General features: G+C 42.1%; 2 protein-coding genes across 6 annotated transcripts in view; both read left to right on the forward strand.

Annotated features, from left to right (window-relative positions):
• The window catches only part of MAPKBP1 (mitogen-activated protein kinase binding protein 1), a 92,771-nt gene extending 81,780 nt beyond the window's left edge, over positions 1 to 10,991 (forward strand). For 2 of the 3 annotated variants that reach the window (XM_048950178.1, XM_048950179.1), the window contains 4 exons: positions 87 to 397; positions 1,193 to 2,242; positions 5,281 to 5,366; positions 6,340 to 10,991. In XM_048950178.1, coding sequence (XP_048806135.1) covers positions 87 to 397; positions 1,193 to 2,242; positions 5,281 to 5,366; positions 6,340 to 6,633 — 1,741 coding nt within the window. In that variant the 3' untranslated portion in view covers positions 6,634 to 10,991. The remainder of the gene's footprint in view (positions 1 to 86; positions 398 to 1,192; positions 2,243 to 5,280; positions 5,367 to 6,339) is intronic. The other variant, XM_048950180.1, reaches the window with a different exon arrangement.
• Positions 10,992 to 11,176: 185 nt separating this feature from the next.
• Positions 11,177 to 18,855, forward strand: JMJD7 (jumonji domain containing 7). 3 transcript variants are annotated; one of them, XM_048950193.1, is made up of 8 exons: positions 11,177 to 11,428; positions 11,719 to 11,872; positions 12,488 to 12,741; positions 13,483 to 13,539; positions 14,086 to 14,181; positions 15,442 to 15,518; positions 16,502 to 16,661; positions 18,308 to 18,855. In XM_048950193.1, exons 1-8 carry the CDS (start codon positions 11,293 to 11,295, stop codon positions 18,394 to 18,396), a joined length of 1,023 nt encoding a protein of 340 aa, XP_048806150.1. In that variant the 5' UTR covers positions 11,177 to 11,292; the 3' UTR covers positions 18,397 to 18,855. The 3 variants fall into 3 exon arrangements, with proteins under 3 accessions (XP_048806150.1, XP_048806151.1, XP_048806152.1); XM_048950194.1 differs by having other exon boundaries at positions 11,177 to 11,359; XM_048950195.1 differs by lacking the exon at positions 18,308 to 18,855 and adding an exon at positions 14,381 to 14,436 and having other exon boundaries at positions 16,502 to 16,644.
• The last annotated feature ends 42 nt before the right edge of the window (positions 18,856 to 18,897 follow it).

Here is an 18,897-nt window from a genome sequence, read left to right on the forward strand (position 1 = left end):
TTTAAACTGGTTTAATGCATGTGCTTGGTTGTCCAGGGCTATGTATGTACTTGTTTTAGTTAGGATTTCTTCATTGCTTTCTCTAGGCGCTTGTCACTCTCCTCATCGAATCTGATACTGGATTCAAAGTGCATTGAGTCTCCAACTCCAACCAGTGGATTTACTCAAGACCTGTTGAAAAATGACAGCAGCCATCCTGCTGATTCTTTGGAAAACAGCCACCTCTTGGATAATGTAAATTTGCATCGGGCTGTTTATGCCCAGAAAAAACGCAAGTCAGCCTTGGAAACTAGCAGAGTTGGTATGGCTCCTGGACGAGTTATTGCATCCTTTCCAGAAGGCCCTGTGAATGCAGTGATGAGAAAGGCACAGTCAGTTCACGACCTTGTTCATGAGGGTAAGGACTCCAACTGGAATGATGGTATAAATTCAGGAATGAAATGGGGAGGTTTGAGTGGAGATGAATTTTCTGTCTTTGTCTTCTGAGCTACAGACTTTGCGTGTCTTTTAATTCTTATCCCATCAAGGGAAAATATTTTTGCTTTGTAGCACAGATGCTGGTTTCTTAATTAGTAGTTTCTGATATTTGTCTGGCAGCTTTAGGGAGAGAAATGCCAAGGGTGAAACTGGCTATTTGCAAAGAAATTTCCTTCTGCCGTGAGTGGTTGCTCCAGACAAAAAGTGAAGCTCCCTAGGGTGAGGAGGGGAGGAAAAAGGGAAAAAGAGTGCAGTAAGAGGGGGGCTTACTGTATATATGCACTCTGTGTGAAAGAAGTGAAAGAACCCCAGTTTGGAAACAGTCAACTCAATGGAGCCATGGGTAAGCATTAAGTTTGTTTTTAAAAAACAAAACTTACCACCACAACTCCATGCCTATGTGAGTGGATTAGAGAACTGACAGTTTTTGCCTGTTTCCTCAGCCTTCTCAGTTAACAGTCATGGTGGTCTGAGGTATTCTGACTATATGCTTACCTCCCCTTAGGTAAGCAACAGTGTGCAAGCAAGATGAGGGATGGGGAAAAAAGGAAGTGTTGAGGCTTGATAATATTAACCTGAAGTAGTGATTCTGTACACTTCCTCTGGGGGCTGAGCTGAGGCACATGGACTGAAGTAGCCCTGTTGCTTTCCAGTTTGGGAATTCACTGCAGGCTCTTGTCTGTTTTTGGCATGTTTGTCTGTTTAATTTTCACAGATAAGGGTCCTGGAGCCAAGCAGCGTCCTCATACTCTTATGGTGGTTGAGAAGGATCCCAGACCTAATAATTGCAGGGCGTTATCATCCAGTCTGTTGAAGATGGATGGATCTGGTGCTCTGCTGGCCAAAGATGTCAGGGCTGCAAAACCAAAGTCCTACATGAACCCTACAACCAGCTTCCGGGCTAAGATGTCAAGGAGCATATCTGTAGGGGAAAATCTGTACCTTGGTTACTCCACCGACACGTTGACTGATGGGAGGACTAGCCCACCAGCGGCAGAGAAGACACAGTTCAGTCCCACGGCAGATGCTGAGAAGATGAAGTTAACAGTAAAAGAAAATTACCCAGTGAAGCCAGCGCTTCAGCCGGTTGTAAATTGCTTGTCTCCCAAGTCCTTTCACAGCAAGTTGGCATCTTCAAACCGAGCACACCTGATTCTCGACATTCCTAAGCCATTGCCTGATAGACCCACACTGGCCTCCTTCTCACCCACTACCAAAACCAAAACCCTGCTTGAGCCACGGTCTCCACAGTCACCTGCTGGGGCCTGTAAAAAGAAACCCTCATTCCCTGAGGTGCGAACCTCCAAGAAGGAGAATCAAGCTGTTGGGTCTCTGGTTTCTGGTAGAGAGAATTCAACAGGACTTGCTAAGGAGAGCCCAATAGAGAGTCCAATTGCAAGGACAGGTTGCCAGTTTGAGCCAGGGGTCACAAATCTAAAACTGAGGGAGTTTTCAGAGGTCCAGCAACTGAAGTCTCCTGAAAGCACACTGCCCAGGTGTAAGGAGAGGACCGCCGGCATCGCCTGTGTGCTAGACAACCAACCTGGACTTTGCCCACTAGACCCCATCAGGCCGAGGTCTCCTACATCTGTGACTGCCTTGGCACAGGTCTCAGGTGTGCATGGATACCCATCTCTTATCTTCCCCCTTCTGTCTCCTGTCTTTGTGAACCGTCTCACGATCCCATCACATTTCTTTACGTCCAGCTTCTGGCCTGTCTCGTCCTGTCTGCACCTGTCTCGTTCCATAAGTCATCCCCTCAATGGTGAGACTCTTCTTCAGCCTGACATCTTTTTCTGAGTCTTTAATTTCCATTTCCTCTGAGTCTTATATCTGAATGGTTGGTAGACCTCAGCAGCTCCTTGTGCAGTTGCACCTAGGAACTCAAACATTTTTTTTGGACAGTCCTGATAAATTAACATGCTAGGAATCCTCGGTAGTACATGTAGGTTACACCAATTTTGCTCTTCTCCAGGTATATCTGACCAGTAAATGAAAGTGCAAGCCAATATGTGTTAGTTGGGCACATACTACACATAACAGTGACAGTGAAGTTACACCACTCAGCACTTGTTGATAAGTGCAGGTGTGCAGAATCCAGAGTTGTTTGCCTACAGTTTTCACACATGAGAGAAAGCTTGGCAAAAGTGAGCTCCTTGCTATACTATGTGTAAGAGCAAGGAAGTGAGTGCTGCCATCATGTCTGCAAGCTGCATGGATTAATTTGTAAATTACCTCTGATTTAAAGAAAAAGTTACTAGCTGGGGAACTATTTTACATGCTGAAAAAGCTCTTGAATTTGTTACAAACTCTGATTTAAGGTACTTTAATCAAATGAAAACTAGCTGGTAGCTTCAAAACTGAATCAAAGTCCTGCCTGCCAAGGCTGAGGTGTCCAGTGATTTTTCTGTGTTAAAACCTGAAATGCCTTCCTGACTTAGTTGGCTGAGTTGTACGGTGTGAAGCTGGATGTCAGCCAACATACAAACATCTTGCACATTAGGGGGACTATACAGTGCACAGTTTTATAAGCTGCGTTCTTATTCACATTTGAGAAGGAGCATCTCTAGAATACTTTAATCAATTACATTTTGTGGTCTCAAGCTGCTCTACCATTCATTGCAATGTTTAAATGCAGTATTTCTGCACCTCAGCATTATAGAGAGAGAATCTGGTTTTGTTTAAAAATTTTTATTGCATTTTTAGAAGGATCAAACACCGTAAAATTGAAGCACTGGTATGCAAAATAAGAAATGTGTTCTGTCTGATAGACTTACTGTTGTGCTATAGAGCAGTTGCTCTGTTGAACATTGAATGTCTGAAGCTTTCCATCTCTAACCCTTACTGAAATGAGGTTTCCTCCAACAGAAACGCAACTTAGAGCTGTGGAATCATTTCTACAGTGGGAAAATAATAGTCCAATTGTTTGTACACTTCATACTGAGTTTTCTCTTCTAGACTTGGAAATCAAGCGATGGATGCATCACATGATTTTTGTTGAATTGCTAGGAATCTGCTTGCAGAGTTAGCACAGATGGTTCAGAGAAAAGGGTTTTTTTTTTGTTTGCTTTCTAAGTCAGCTCCCAGTGCAGTGCACAGCATTCCCTGTCAGGGTATTTCGGAAGCATCCTTCAGTCAGTACAGTGCATCCACAATTTTTTTTTTCCCTCATTAACAGCAGTCAGCCTTCACCTTCTTGGAAATCACTTTTTCCATACTTCTAGTGGTAAATGCTGGAGAAGCTGACTTTTACTGTGAACAATCTGCTGTGATTTTTGTGGATCATAATGTGGCAATTTAGACTAGTACTGCAGGGCTGACAGTCGGAGATCTTTCTGCTTCTGACTTGCTCTGTGACTTCTGGATTCTGCTTAATTTTTCTATCCTTCAGTTTTCCTGCTTGCATAACATTTGCTCTTAAGGAGACTTAACTGTTTTTGTGAAAGCATTTTGACAACTACAGTTAAAATGCTGAAGATATGTTGCTGAATACTGTTGCTGTGTTTAATATTCCCTGCTGGTTTCTGAAGAGCTCTGCAGGCAGAAAATGCCTGTTATTCAAGCATTTGTGTTTTATTTGTGACCTGTCTCCAGATTGGCACTCACAGACTGAGACCAGCATAAAAGCATGATCAGAGAAGAAATCCAGGAACAATAATGAGAAGAAAGAACTGGCTTGGGGGTGTGGGGCAAAAAAAGGTGGGAGGGGGTAGGGCAAAAAAAAACCCACAAAGGTAGCAGGGCAAGAATCTTGGATGGAACTGAAGCCCACTGTGCTCAAGCTCTACAAGACTGAGTGATTCAGGAAAAAGAATACAGATGGATTTGTTCATATCTTTTTTTGTGTTTCAATATATTCATATGAGTGGATATTCTAGCAGTGTTTGTACACCTTCTGCATGTATTCATAAAATTAGATGAGGTTCCATTCCACCTATTCAACGATAACCTTTGTGAAGTGCAGAAATAACAGCAGTAATGTGACTAAGTTCTGTTTCATAGGTAACTGAAGGAAGTTGAATGTCCTTTGTCCAGGCCATTGTAAATTGAAGATAACTGCAGGTTGTGTGTGTGTCAGTGTCCTCATTCATGATTTATGTCTTAACTCTTAGAAGCGTTTATTTTATTAAAGCCTTGCAGGCCTTCAGCTCTGATGCTCTGGGAGTATTGCCCAGTGAGGGCTGGAAGAAAGTGGTGTTTTTCAGTTCCTTGCTTTTAGTTTCAGTTTTTGAATTATGGTGTCACAGTACCCTGGACTATTCAGAAGTGTGATTCCTTTATGATTGTGTTTGTTAGTCAGCAGTCCTCTAGAGCTCAGTCCTCACTAGAGAACACTGTAATAAGTCAACATAGCTCATTGTTGTATACTGTGCAGAACAGTATATAAGGGGAGTATGCAGGTTTCAGTCTAGGTGGATGCCAAATTAGAGGCTCCTCGGATCACACCCCTTTGCTATTGGAAGACTTGAAGTTGAATTTAACTATAAATGAAAATGGCATATGTGATCTCTGACTATTGTTGACTGTAACAGCGTTATCAGTGTAATCTAAAGAGGCCATTACTGACTTTGAAGAAACTACGCAATGGAAAAACAAGACTGTTTGAAACAAGAAGCATCTGTCAGTAATATGAAGGAAAGTTCATGTTTCCCACTGATTCAAACTAGCCCAAAAATTGAATGAGAACTGTGTGCACGTGATCTTTTGAATAATGTTAAGAACGCTTTTTTACCCAGCTGTGAGATCTCAGATATTGAACTATCTATACCTTACTTTAAATTTTTATTTTTTCCTCTTGTTCAGAATCGAGCATCAGTGTGGAGCAATGTGAGCATGTGGTATCTGAGCTCCAGGACAGCATGCGCAAAGCTATTCATCTTTACCGTGCGGTGAGTGACATTTGACACATGATCTATTTCAGCAGATAGCCTTTACAGCCTACGAGCACTGAATATGCATGCTTAAACATGTAAGTATTCTCTTGACTGCGAGTTCAGTGGCAGAAGCTGCCTGGCTGTTTACGTCTCTGCACCTAAGCTTGAACTGGGCAGGCAGGGATTCTTGATTTCTAACATCTGCATTTTCCAGTGGCTCGTTACGGCATTCTGAGCAAATCAATTAACTTTCCAAAGTGTTTTGTCTATCTGTAAGCTGAAGATAACAGCATGCTCTTTTTCAAAGGGGTATTAGGGAATTAGTATTTATACTATGCCTCAGAGATACAGACTATTATAGGAACTTTAAATTTTATTATGCCCTTCTGTTTCCTCATCTTTGATGCCCAAGAAACGGATTAGTAAATTATCATGGGAATTCAGCATGCAACTACTCTTCTCTCCCCCTTACTGCTAGAACCTCGTTACAGGCAGAGTTGTGTAACAACTCTTGTTTTCTTTGCTTGGCACTGATCTGTCAAGTTACACTGGTTGAGGAGCTTCCACAGTGAGCTTCTGCCATGAGTTCTTCTGCAGCTTCAGTCTCAGTGCATGCATGAGCTCTGTGACCTCTCTGCATTCCTGTGACCTGTTGCATTTGGCAGACAGAAAGAAGAGAACACTGGCCCTTTGCTGCAGCTGGGCAACAGCACCTCTTAGACCTGGTATAAAGGCATCAAATTCCAGAAAATACGCTTCCCACCTCCAGTCTTTTAGAGTAATGCCCCTGTTTCTTGTGTGACTAGCTGTATCAGATACATATTCTGCTATATGATTAAATTGGTAATTTTGCTGAAGAAAAGGAGACTCAGTGGTCTGTATTTCTTTTTCTTGGCTTCGCTTTCCAAAAGAGCTGAAATTGCTTCTTTGTGCACTACCTGACACCCAATGTATTCTTTTTTCTTTTCTTTTGCTTCTCTGTTTTCAGGTGCTAAATGATTCAGAGTCATCTACTGACAAAGATAAAATAGCAGGCCTCCTGACAGAAACATTTTCCTTAATGAAGAAAGAGTTGGACTCCCTGAAGGATGAGGAAGAACTGCCAAAGGTTAAGGAGGTACTGACGAAGCCACAAGATACTGCTAGGTCACTCAATGACAGATGCGGTGCCAATCTACCAAGTCCCAAGAATTTAGGAGATGAGCAGACACTAGCTTTGCTGGAACAGTACTCGGAGTTATTGTTACAAGCTGTGGAACGACGCATGGACAAAAAACACTAAAAGTGGTATCTTTCAGGTGTTTGTGAATACACAGAAATAATCCGAAGAGGAGGACCACAGAGAGATCTTCAGACCAATGCCATCATCACACTGGTCTAGAACTGGTGGGGTGACCTTTATAAACTGATTTCCTCAGGCCCCTGCAGTTGACTTGCTAGAATTCTTAGGAATGTGCTGGGCACACTTTTAACACTTTTTTCCCAATTGTCTTCAACTTCCTGTCTCTAGATTGTCTCTAGACAAAATTTTGAGAGGAGTTTGGAGAAATTGCCTTGAAATTTCTTCATAGCCGGGAGATCAGGATGTTTGGCATCTAAAGAAACAAAGAAAATCTCATTTATCCAAGAAATTCTGAACTGCGGACTGAAGACAAAGGAGTCCAAGTGAAGCCAATCCCTTCTTCTCCAAAGCTTTAGGAGAATCTAGAAGCAGACTTTTTATGGGTTTATTTATTAATTTATTTTTTCTGACTGTTGCTCTATGTCATGTTTGTGACTAGTATCTATCCTTTAACAAAAAAAAATGTCAATCTCTTGCCATATCCCAGCGAGATACAATCTCTGTATTATAAATCTCCAAGAGGGAGACAGGCTGGAGTGTCTGTGCAATTAATGAACTGGTTTCTGCTTAAATTTTGTCTTGCTGTTCTTTCTTTTCCTTCCATAGTTTATTACTTGGAGTAATCCTGCTGTTGTTTTGACTACTCTTGTCTGCTTTTCTCTTTGTTTCACAAGACAGTCCTCATGCCTGTATTTTATCTGCATTCGCCTCCAGGGGGAAGACTCCACAACCCTTGGGCCAAGCTTTGGAGTTTGTCTAACAAAATCAGTAGTGGTATTTTTTTAATCTGGAATTTGATGTTATGTTGATGTTCTCCAGACTAGGTTTTTCTGCAGACATTTTAAAAAGGAAGCTATATACAAAAAGGAAAGTTCATTTCAGCCACCTTTCACAGTTAGGAATTGGATATCAACTTTGATGTTATCGTTACTGGGAAATTTGGGGATATGATTTATTTGTGGAGAAATCACACTCAAGGCCTGGTTTCCAACAGCATAACTCTGGAGTTGAGAGATCTTCAGTGCAACTGCTCATCCGTATGATTTGTTGATTTCACTGTCTTGATAGAAGATTTTTTTTTTCTTGTTCCAGGAAAACAAAATACTTACATCTCAAGAAAGCTGGGATTCTTGTCCATGTTATAATTCTGTTCCAACTACCCATAAAAAATGGTTTACCAGGAGCATACCAAAACATTTTTGAATGTGGTTATTGCCATACCCACCCCAGCCTCTCTTAATTAGTTTAATTAATTTCTTGACTGACAAATGTAAAATCATCTCCTCTTGCATTTGTGTGTACAGTACTCTTCTCACCTTTCTAAGACTATGCTTTTATTTGTTAAGACTTAAAAGTGTCCAGTGATATTTTATTAGTCAACAATAAGCTATAAAACAAACAAAAAAAAAACCCCACAATGAACTAGCAGTAAAAATCTTCAGTACCTTCCCTTATAATTCTCATTCCATAATCTTCTGATTTACTTGCATTTACTTTAAGGCAGAGCAGTGTACTTCCCATTTATACTCCCAGTTTATAAAACTAATGCAAGTAAGAAGCTTTCATGTGAGTGAGAGAATGCTAGTATCTGTGGCATTCACTTAAAGGTAGCTAGACTGCATCAGTTTGTTCTGTGGGCTGAAAGCTTGAAGCAGTCTTCTTCCATTTTGCTGTCCTGGCTGTCATCTCTCTGAAGCCCTATGGCACTTGGAAATGCTGTCTGTTGGCTTGTTTTGCTTTCTCTTTCTGTGACTGGGGATTTGCAGTGCAGCCTTTTTTTACTACTGGGCCAGCCAGACTGGGTGTAGGATGGCTTATTTCTTCAGTATACTTAGGGCTGAATAATCTGCAGTTGTCACTATTCTCTTGTCTGATCACTACTGCTCAGTGCTTTGCAGTGTGGCAGTACGCGGAGCACTTTCAGAGCTTTCCAACTGCTTCTGTCTCTAATGTAAATCTGCCTCATTGAGTGTTACAGGTGTCCTTGCTAAGCTTTCTTTCCATGGACTTGTACTGAAACTTTAGAAGTGGTATCTTCTAGTCCTGTCTCATCATTGTGCTATGCTGAATGGATTGGTGTGCTGGGTCTTGTAGGCAGAGAGGTTTTTATGAAGACAAATTGAAAAGTATAGGAACTTTCTGTCGTTTTCCTTGAGTAAAAAGGTGTGCTGGAGAGGCTACAAGTGGAATGTGTGGTGGCAATTGTGCTGGGCTGTGATGGAGTTAGTATGAGTCAAGCTTGCTTTTGGGATGATTAGTTCCTCCACATTCAGACTGTGAACATATGTCCTAGTAACTTCTTGCTGTACTGGGACCTCAAGACACTCAGGTAAACAGCAGCCCCTTCAACCCAGGTATCTTTTGGTATTGAAGATTATGGTTTGAGGGGTCTTTATTCTACTTCTTCGTGCAGTTTTATTATCCATTTCATTATTTCAGTTATGAGGTAGTGGCAAAAACGGTCAGAGCCAGGGGTCAGAGCAAAGTTCACATCAAACTGTAGGGCAACAGCAACCAGTGAAACTGGCATAGCGATTCAGCACTCCTTGGAAAGAAAACTTGTGAAGCAAATAGGATTTTTAAGCTGACAGAGTATGTTTTGCTTCCTGGATTGGATTTTGCTTGGGCATCATGGCTGCATGCAGGAAACCAGAGGTAAATTCTGCATGGAATGGTGGTAAGAGGCATCAGGCATGTGGATGAGCTGATGGAGAGAGGTTGTGTAGTTTGAAATAGAATAGTACATGTAGGACATTCAGGAAAACAGAGTAGAGGTAGAGATAGTCTTGGTCCGAACAACATTGTTTGGCCAGTAACCATTTAAGATAAAGTATGGAAAAGCTTCAGGAAAGTAGATTTAGGACTGAGGTGGTGATCTGTAATTGCTGAATGAATCAGAAGGTGTTTTTAAAAATGTCCTGTCAGGCCTCTTGTTTCTTTGCTTGCTGTCCTGTAAGCAAATGTTTATTAAAAGGCAAAAGTGTCAGCTGTTTGCTCACGGTTTGGAAATTAACTGAGAATTCAGTTGAAGAGATGCTAGTGCCATAAGTGTGTTGATGCTTAGTATTTGAGATGAATGCAACTGTCTCTTTCCTGCTACGTTCCTGTTGTTAGCAATGGGAAGTAATCCTAAAAGTTCTGGTTTACAGTGCAAAGCACAAATGGGATAGATTCTGTTGCACGTTGTGAATACGATTTGCTACAGGCTGTAGGTGAGGCCAGACAGAAAAACAAAATGGTAATTGCTTAGAAAGTGAAAAGATCTTTGGGAGGAGGTAGTGAGTTTGAGCCTATCCCCCCTACTGGTTTGTGATCCCTCATTCAGGTTTGTGTGGGTGTTAGAACAGATACAACCAGACACCTGTACTAAAACAAGTTGGTTGTTTAGCATAGTCTGTATTAAGAATTTAGACTTACCATGCTTTTTGTCCTCTCATACCCAGCATTTCTGGTCAAAATGAGAGTTGTGTTTTTTTCCCCATATTGCTTATAAATAGCATTGCTGTAGGACCCTTGCTTTGCTTGTAGGCCTCTGAGGTGATGCAGGGGGAGGGCAGCAGGCTCAGTGTTCTTCCTGGGCAGCGGCTGTAGCCTCCTTCAGCGTGCCCAGACCGTGTGTTTACATGGGTCCGTTGTTTCTCCTGCCTCTTCTCTCAGGTGTCTCCTTTCTCTTGGCTCTCCCAGGTGACAGTTGGGGCAGGCCTTGGAGCTCCTTCACCAAAACCCCCTTTTTGCAGAATCCATCGCACCCTTGTAGAGAAACACCCTCATTCTCTGGAGCAGAAACGTACAAACTTTTAATTTTTTTAAAGAAAGAATATGTATATAATTATCTATAAGAAAAAACAAATACAGTTATTTAAACACTATGGGTAAATTCACGCATGTATATGGTGTTCCCCTTCCTCCCTGCCTCCCCTTCCCCTGGATGTGCAGCATCCGGAACACTAAATGACAGAAACCTCATTAAAATAAGTGACAGGTCTTGTGCTGCCCGTGGGTGAGCAGGTGCTGCTTTCTGTAGCTGAGCTGTTCCATCCGTGTAGGTCGTGGGCTGTGTGCTCGGCTGGGGCCCTGCTGTAAGGATGGACGGGCACTGGGCAGCAACTCTAGGAATAAGCCATGTCCTCTCTGCATGTCGTGTGGGCACCTGGCAGCTCTCTGTGGGCGTCAACGCTGCCCTTCTTCACCTGCTTAAAATAGGGGGGAAGAAAATAAAAATAAATTCTATTCTCTTGATTTATTTATAAATGTTTTTATATTTCTCCCTCTAAGTGAAATAATCCATTTAAATGTTCTTTTTCTGAATTTGTAGAAATAAAAACCTTTTTTTTTTTTTTTTTTTTTTTTTTTTGTTTTTTTTTTTTTTGTTTTTTTTTTTTTGCACTGTGAAGCGCCCTGTTGCGGCAGCTGTTTTTAACTCTGTATTCATTTGTACTCTGTGTCTTAGAACTGTTTCAATAAAAACGTGGTCATTTGGTACAGCCGTGCCTGCTGGGGGCAGCGCTGCCCTGCCGGGGTGGCGCTGTGGGGGGCTGATTCTCCCCTCCGCCCGGGGCGGGGCCTGGCAAGCGGCGCCGCGTCGTGAGGCGGCGCGGCATGGCGGAAGGCGCGGCGCTGCGGGCAGTGCGGGGCTGCCTGGCCGCCTTCCCGCGTGAGGCCCGCGGTGAGCGGGGAGCCCGGAGGGAAGTGGGCGGGCGGGGCGGCCTGGAATGGCTGACGGGAGCCTTTCTAGGTGACTTTCCTTTGCATAAAGTAGCAAAGCACCGATCTGTCTTCCGAAAACCTTCTTTCTTTTTTGCGGTATCTGCATTGTTGGCTGCTGTAGCACGCTTCGGCTCGCCACGCAGTGCAGCCTTCGTGGGCCGCCGCCCCTCTGCGCGGGGGCCGCCCGGCGCCAGAGTGCTCTGCAGCCATATTCGTGCCTTTGAACAGAGCGACTGCGCTGCTCGCTTTTGGTGGCTGGGAGTTGGAAGCTAGTTAGCGTTCTGATAGACTAAAGCTGCTTCTCGTTTGCTTGGACAGAGCTGGGGTGGATGGAGTCCGTTCCGTATCTTGATAGGCCTCCGTCCCCGCTGGAGTTCTATCGAGAGTGGGTGAGCCCAAATAAACCCTGCATCATCCGGAATGCTATTGGCTGCTGGCCAGCGCTGCACAAATGGACCTTGGCGTACCTCAGGTATGGGAGGGCTCCTCGGCGTCACCCAGCGGGAACTTGCGGCCGTGAAAGGCCTTTTGTGCACTCGCTTCTGTTGCTCGGTTGTCCCAGTGTCCTCTGCGGGTCTGTATGAAAGCAGCATTCACTCTTCGTCTCGCCCCAACATTTGAAACTCAAGAATAGTTTTCATCGTACAGACACAGTGCCCCCATCAGCTCAGATTGGGCAGGAAGGGCAGGATTGTAACTGCGGTCAGCCAACAGGCTGCGTTATCAAAACCAAGGCAGACTGATCTGCTCGTGACCAGCTGCATCTTGGCATAAGTCATGAACAGAAAGAAGTAACTGAAGGGGGCCCTCTTTCTGCCTCTGCTGAGGACCAGGGAGCCTCTTTGTTGGTCTCACCTGTTACAGATGGATGAATTCAGAGAGGCAGGAGATATTCCTCTTGCCCTGACTGCAGAGAGCAATTAGAACAGGCTGTCAGTGTCCTTATTAGGCAGTAGAAAGTCTTGTCCAGAGACACATCCGTGAAAGGCCAGGTTTCTTCTGCTGTCTGTGGAATGAGATGTTCAAGTAAATAGTATCCATAGGAGTGAATTAAGGCCTGGCTGTAAACTTCTGATTTATTTTGCAGGGAGGTAGTGGGCCACAAGGTAGTGAGCGTGGCAGTAACACCAAATGGTTATGCAGATGCAGTGTTCCATGACCGTTTTGTCATGCCAGAAGAGCGCCAAATGCCTTTCATGGACTTTTTGGACATTGTGGAGAAGAAAGTGACCTCTCCCAATGTATTCTATGTGCAGAAGCAGTGTTCAAACCTTACTGAGGAGTTTCCTGAACTGATCTGCGATGTGCAGCCTGATATACCGTGGATGAGTGAGGCTCTCGGTAAACTTTCTGTTTCTCCCATGCTGACTAAGATATGCTGTATTAAGCTTTAAAACAATCACGTTGCATACATGGGGAACGATTGTTCTGTTGCTGGTTGCCACAGAATATCCTGATTTCACCCCCTCCAAAAGTTGAAGTGGTAAAATAATCTTAGTGTAATCCTAGTTTTGGGTTTGGATTACTCCAAAATCAGCGTCTCACTTTATTGGCACCATCACAGTGAAAAAATGCAGTGAGGGTGCTGTGCAGCACTTCTTTCAATATTGTGGCGCTTTTTCTGATTTAGAGTCATGTTTGGACACAAATTTGTACCTAACAAATGAGTGAACACACAACCCCTCTTCTTCACAATTGCACGTGTATTTTCCTGTTATTGCAGAACTAAATCTCGGGACTTCAGAATGGGAAAATGAAGGGCTGTAACCATGAGTTTTGTGCGAGGTATTAACGCATTATGAAGTTTGATGGGCACTACAGTAGCTTCTTGTGTAGAAAGGTTGATGCAGCAGGGGGGTTGGAGCTTGATGATCCTTGAGGTCCCTTCCAACCCAAGCTATTCTATGAGTCTATGATTCTGTGTTTGCAGATTGCTGTTTGCAATGGAAACAGTTGTTGTTTGGAAGGAAGCTGAAGGACAGAAATAAACCAAGTTGGCAGAAAATGACATAAAATGCTTGTCAACATGACATTCAACTTGCTTTCTTGTTGAGAATGTTTCTCTGTTCCCTAACCATATAGGGAAGAGGCCTGATGCTGTGAATTTCTGGCTCGGGGAATCAGCTGCTGTGACATCTTGTAGGTATTGTATGGCACTGTCAGTCTTTTTTGTGCTTTCAGCACAGGGTTAAGTGGGCTTGGTTTGAGGTAGTGACACAGTAGAACAGCATGTTTGAGAGGGCAGTTTTACTTTAACACACATTTTTGCGTTCTTTCTCCTGCAGCCTTTTGCTGCTATGTTTCTGGGTGCATCTTCTGATCTTGCATCAGGCAAAACACTGATGATTTCTGTCCTGTCAGTGATGAGACTTAGGTATAAATCCAGTTAGATCTATCTGCACCAGTTCATGTGGTATTATCCCGCATAGGTTTTTGTGACCGTTGTTGTGTGTTACTGATAAAGGAGTTTGGAGTGTTCTTGGTTGAATGCATTTGCTACAGCATTATTGATTGTTGAACATATTGTTGATTTCCACTCAATTTCCAATTGCCACATAAAAGAGGAAGAAGCAACCTGATGATGAGAAGCTTGCACTGTCATTTTACTATCGTTCCTGATGTAGAGAAGGAAAGAGCACTGATTTTTTTTCTCTCTCTCCACATCTTTTTTCTCCTCAATCTTAGTACATAAAGATCATTATGAGAACTTGTACTGTGTGATATCTGGAGAGAAAAGGTTTCTACTGCATCCACCAAGTGACCGTCCCTTCATTCCATACGGTACTGAATTTGCTATGCATATATGTCTAAAGTCTGGAAGGGGAGATTTAAATATTGAAGGACATAAAAATGAAAGCAGAGAGAACCTGCTTATGCAGTGTTGTTCTTTCCAGTGTGTACAAAAATCTCCTATTGCATGCTGCATGTGGTTTTGTAAGACAAACATTATTCTGAGGTCAGGTTTCTGCATCCTGTATAGGTTCATTGACATTGCCCAGAGAGGCTGTGGATTCCTCATCTGTGGAGATGTTCAAGGTCAGGTTGGATGGGGCCCTGGACAGCCTGGTCTCATATTAGATACGGAGATTGGAGGCCCTGCATGCAGAAGGGGGATTGCAGCTTGATGATCCTTGAGGTCCCTTCCAACCCAAGCTGTTCTATGATTCTGTGATTCTATGACACTCATGGCAGTCTCTTCAGCATCAAAATATTTGTGTCCTATATCTTGTCAGTATTTAGCACGCCATCATCTTTGGTGTTTAACAGCTTTGGATTCTGCCTGATCTTTTTTTGTCTCTAGAAAAAGGCCAGGAAACTGAAAAGCAAGCTGTAATTTAATGAAATATTGAAGTTACTAACAATCCTTGAAAACGAGGGAAATGAAAAAAGACACTCTTAAGGCAGCATTACTTTGCTTCTCCTGTTTCTCTCTTTACTTGTTTTCTTGAGTACACAATGAGTTGTTTTGTTGCAAAAGTCTGCTGACAGCTTAACAGTGTGCCTATTGAGATTTTTTTCCCCCATTCCTTGCTTTTTCAAATATCCAGATTAACTGAATGTAAAATGCCATATGGCATTAATACAGTTCTGTCTCAGTACTAGAGTGGCTCTGATATTGTAATTACACTGCTTTTATTTTGTTTACAGTGTTGTCATATAATTCATACCTTGTAAAAAAAAGTTACTGTTAACTGAGGAGAGTGATACTCACATTTGGTAGGGTATAGGAAAAGAGTCACTGTCTTTTTGAAGTCTTTTTATAACTCCCTGAGGGGTGGGAAAAGCCATAAGCAGTGGAAGCAAAGCAGCTTGCACTGTCTGAAGCAGGTAAGAACTCCTTTAGGATAAAATGAGAAGTGAGAGACTAACCACAAGATGTGAACAGCTCTGGTGGTGGCTATCTTGCTAGACTGTCTAAGAAGAAAACAGAAAATAGAATGCTGTCTTTTTTTCTTAACTGTGTGTATGTGATGTGTCCTTCTATTAGTATCTCTGAGTGCAACTCTCAGTTGTGCCAGTTAATTCTTTCTGTGATTCCAGAGCTTTATCAGGCAGCAACTTACAAAGTATCAGAAGATGGCTCATTTGAAATTGTGGATGAGAAGACTGCAGATAAGGTAAAAATGATACAAAGAACACAGTCAGTTTGTAAAGTAAAGCTTTAAAGTAAAGGTTTGGACACTGCTGAGCTAACTGAGGTTTTTGATAGGTATTTAGAAATTCTTCATTGTTTAAAAGAGTAACCAGATTTGCATTTGTATTTTATTATTTGCAAAGGATATCTGGTTTCCAGGGGGAAAAATACATACACGGACTCCTCCAAAAATACACATGCACTCCTGAAACCATTGATGTCACATGTTGTCTGCCTTACACCAAACTGAAATAGTTCCAGTAAAGGACTTTTTAGTGGATCAACAATAAAGAAGCTGGTTTTACTTTAAAGCACTATCACCCAGTGCAATAATACATATATATCGCAATGAATAGATTGTGGTTTCTTAGTTTGTAGCAATATGTGTTTGATTAGAATATATGGACCTGGAGGCACTTTATGAATAGTATCCTCTCTCTTTTTTGCTTGCGCTATGTGCTAATGCTACAGCTGAACTCGAGCTGGGATGTTCTCTCTGTTTCCAGAGTTGTGCTCCTAGAAACTCACAGAAGCTTTCTTGTTATTCAGTGAGGTGAGGTGCTTAGGTTTGTAACCGTTGGACATAGAAGAAGTTAGTGCAGGCAGCAGGGATGTGCAAGCAGGAAGGGGGATGTTTGGCTGTTAGGAATCAATGTAGATGAGAAGCTTTAAGAGGAGAAGGAATTCCTAAAATTTCTAAGGCATTTTGAAAGTTATGCCACAAGGTTTAAATTTGATGTTTGACATTTAGCAGCTTTTCCATAATGAGAAATACTTCACTGAAAGAGGCAGATTTTTGCATCCTTGACCTATTCCCAGTTGAATGTGGAAAGCGAGCAATGCGTCATGTTTTTCTAGGCAAAATATCTGTTGCATAACTAGAAAGTTTAACTGGCAGTTGTTTCTTTGGAATCTTGCTGGAAATGCTTGCTGTGGTTATTGCCATATACATACTCTTGCTTTTAGGTGCCCTGGATCCCCCTGGACCCATTGAACCCGAATCTGGAACAATATCCAGAGTATGCTCAGGCAAAACCTTTGCAGTGTACAGTGAAAGCTGGTGAGATGTTATACCTCCCTTCTCTCTGGTTCCACCATGTTCAGCAATCACACGGCTGTATAGCAGGTAAAATAAATGGCATTTCCAGATATATTTTTGAACTGTGCTGGGTGTGCAGGTAGATACAGCATAGCAAAATGTAACCGATACCAAAGGTCTCTACAAAATCATCTGCCTCCCTTCAGGAAGAAATAATCTCAAAAGGAGCTGATTCTGTTCTCTGCCTTGAGACTCATCTTCTTGAAGTCTGCTTAGGTTATAGTCTTTAGGATTGTCAACAACTGTTAGGGATGTGGCAGAAAAAAAAGTCTTTGTTATGAAAGCTAATTCAGTTTTTGTTTATGATATAGAGCAGTTGCCCAGTCTACTCAGTGCAAATTTACATAGACAGAAGGAACCTGCATGTAATAAGTGACATCAGCACATCAATAAAAAATGCTTTGGAGGAAGAAAAGGAAATCAGAAAGTGTATGAGTTTTGGGCATGGATGTAGACACAACATGAAAGCTGCCCCATGGTTATGTGAACTGGAATCTGCTCTGACTCTGTCTGTACCTTGCTAATGAGCTCATGCTTGTTTTACTGTTCCCCTGTGCTTATCGAAAGTCTTGCCTTCTCTTTCTTTGTAGGATGTATCTTCATCTTTCTGTTTTTTTCTTTTTCCCTCCTTTCCCAAGAATGTTTAAGAATTTCAAGCATTGCGTGTGGAGGAGTGGGAATGGGTGGGAGCTAGTATGAAGCATTATCATTATGTCCTATAAATTTTGCCAGGTTTGCAGAAGCTTTTTTACTATCCTTTGCTTAGAGTAATTCTGCCTGCCCAGGCAAAGTAAATAAAGTGTTGTGAATAACAAGATTGGTATTTGTGCTACAGTGCAAATATTGGAAGCCATTTTTTTTTAGCATCAGTGATACCATGATAAAAAGACAAGCTAGCTGTAAAGTAGTATTTCCAGTTGTTTTCCCCAGTACTGCTGCATCGATCCTTGAAGACTGCTTAGAAAAAGTAGAGTTGTTTCCAGCTGAAAGCTTCTGGCCACTCTTTTTTTTTCTGTCTAACAAATACTAAAGGGTTGCCGTGTTTATTTGGCCTGTTAGCTGTTAACTGCACTGCAGTCTGTATATGCTTGGAAAATCAATGTTGTCTGGATTTGGTCCAGTGAGTGTCTGAAACTAGTGTATATTCTTCTCCAAGAACCATTGGTACAGTTTTATACTGCTTGGTTTATTGTTTAATTTTTTTTTAGCAGACATTACACCAAATTTAAATGAGACACAGAATTATGGCACTGTCTCATTAATCACTGTTCTAAAGTAATGGTGAGTTTGCCGTCTGTTACACACTCAGAAAAGGAGAAGTTTCTACCTAGATATTAAACTTTGCAGTGTGTTTGCTGGTTTTGATCTATATAGAAGCAGACGTGTTGTGTTCATATAGAGTTTGCCTAATGTTGCTCCAAGGAATTCCCAGTATAGAGTCTGAAGAGGAGTTAGTTTGGTTAAGACAGAGTTGCATTGGCAGCGCTGCTAAAGAACTCAAATATTTGCTTACCTTATGTTTGGCTGTAGTCACAGTTCTGCTCATTTCAAAGTTTGGTCACTAAGAACGGAAAACCTTTACTAGCTGGGCTGTCTAAAACTGTCTGTAAACATGCTTGCAAATCATTACGTTACAGCTTTAGGAATGCCTTTCTTTTTTTTTTTCTCCTCAGTGAATTATTGGTATGACATGGAATATGACCTAAAGTACAGCTATTATCAACTGCTAGATTGTCTTACAAAAGCTGTGAAAGTGTTATAACAGAGGCGGAACACTGGAACTTGCAGTTTCTCTCTTGTGTGATGCAGTCATCAGCGTCTGTGACTGGAATTGGAGCATGATACAAGTGAAAAAAGCTAAGCACTGAATTACTCAACATCTGTTGGACAAATCATGGCTATTTTGTTTGATTTCAGAATCTCGGGTCAATTGGCCAGATTTTCTGGCTTGTAAGAAGAAGATTTGGCATCAGAGTTTTTAGATCTTTGCACATTGTATTGGTGATGGCGAGCAAAATAAAATTTGAAGGGAAGGAATCTGGGTTTCCGAAATCCCTAAACAGAAACCATGACATTCATTCAGATCTACAGGTTGTTTTCCTAACAAGGCAAATGGACAAGGAAGGATCTGCTCTGCTACCCCCATGCATCAGGCTGCATCGGTCCAAACACATCTGTTCAGCTTAAGGCTAAAGGCATGTCTGGTTGTGTTTCGTTAAGTTCAGTGGCTGTGGTGTTTTGATGGTGAGAAATTACAACTTCT

The sequence above is a fragment of the Lagopus muta genome, chromosome 6, assembly GCF_023343835.1.
Source record: "Lagopus muta isolate bLagMut1 chromosome 6, bLagMut1 primary, whole genome shotgun sequence".
NCBI classification, from domain to species: domain Eukaryota; kingdom Metazoa; phylum Chordata; class Aves; order Galliformes; family Phasianidae; genus Lagopus; species Lagopus muta.

Coding starts and splice junctions, on each gene's coding strand:
- JMJD7 (XM_048950193.1), top strand. CDS start 11,293: ATGGCGGAAGGCGCGGCGCTGCGGGCAGTGCGGGGCTGCCTGGCCGCC. Junction 11,429..11,718: donor GCTGACGGGAGCCTTTCTAG/GTGACTTTCCTT, acceptor TTGCTTGGACAG/AGCTGGGGTGGATGGAGTCC. Junction 12,742..13,482: donor GTGGATGAGTGAGGCTCTCG/GTAAACTTTCTG, acceptor CTAACCATATAG/GGAAGAGGCCTGATGCTGTG.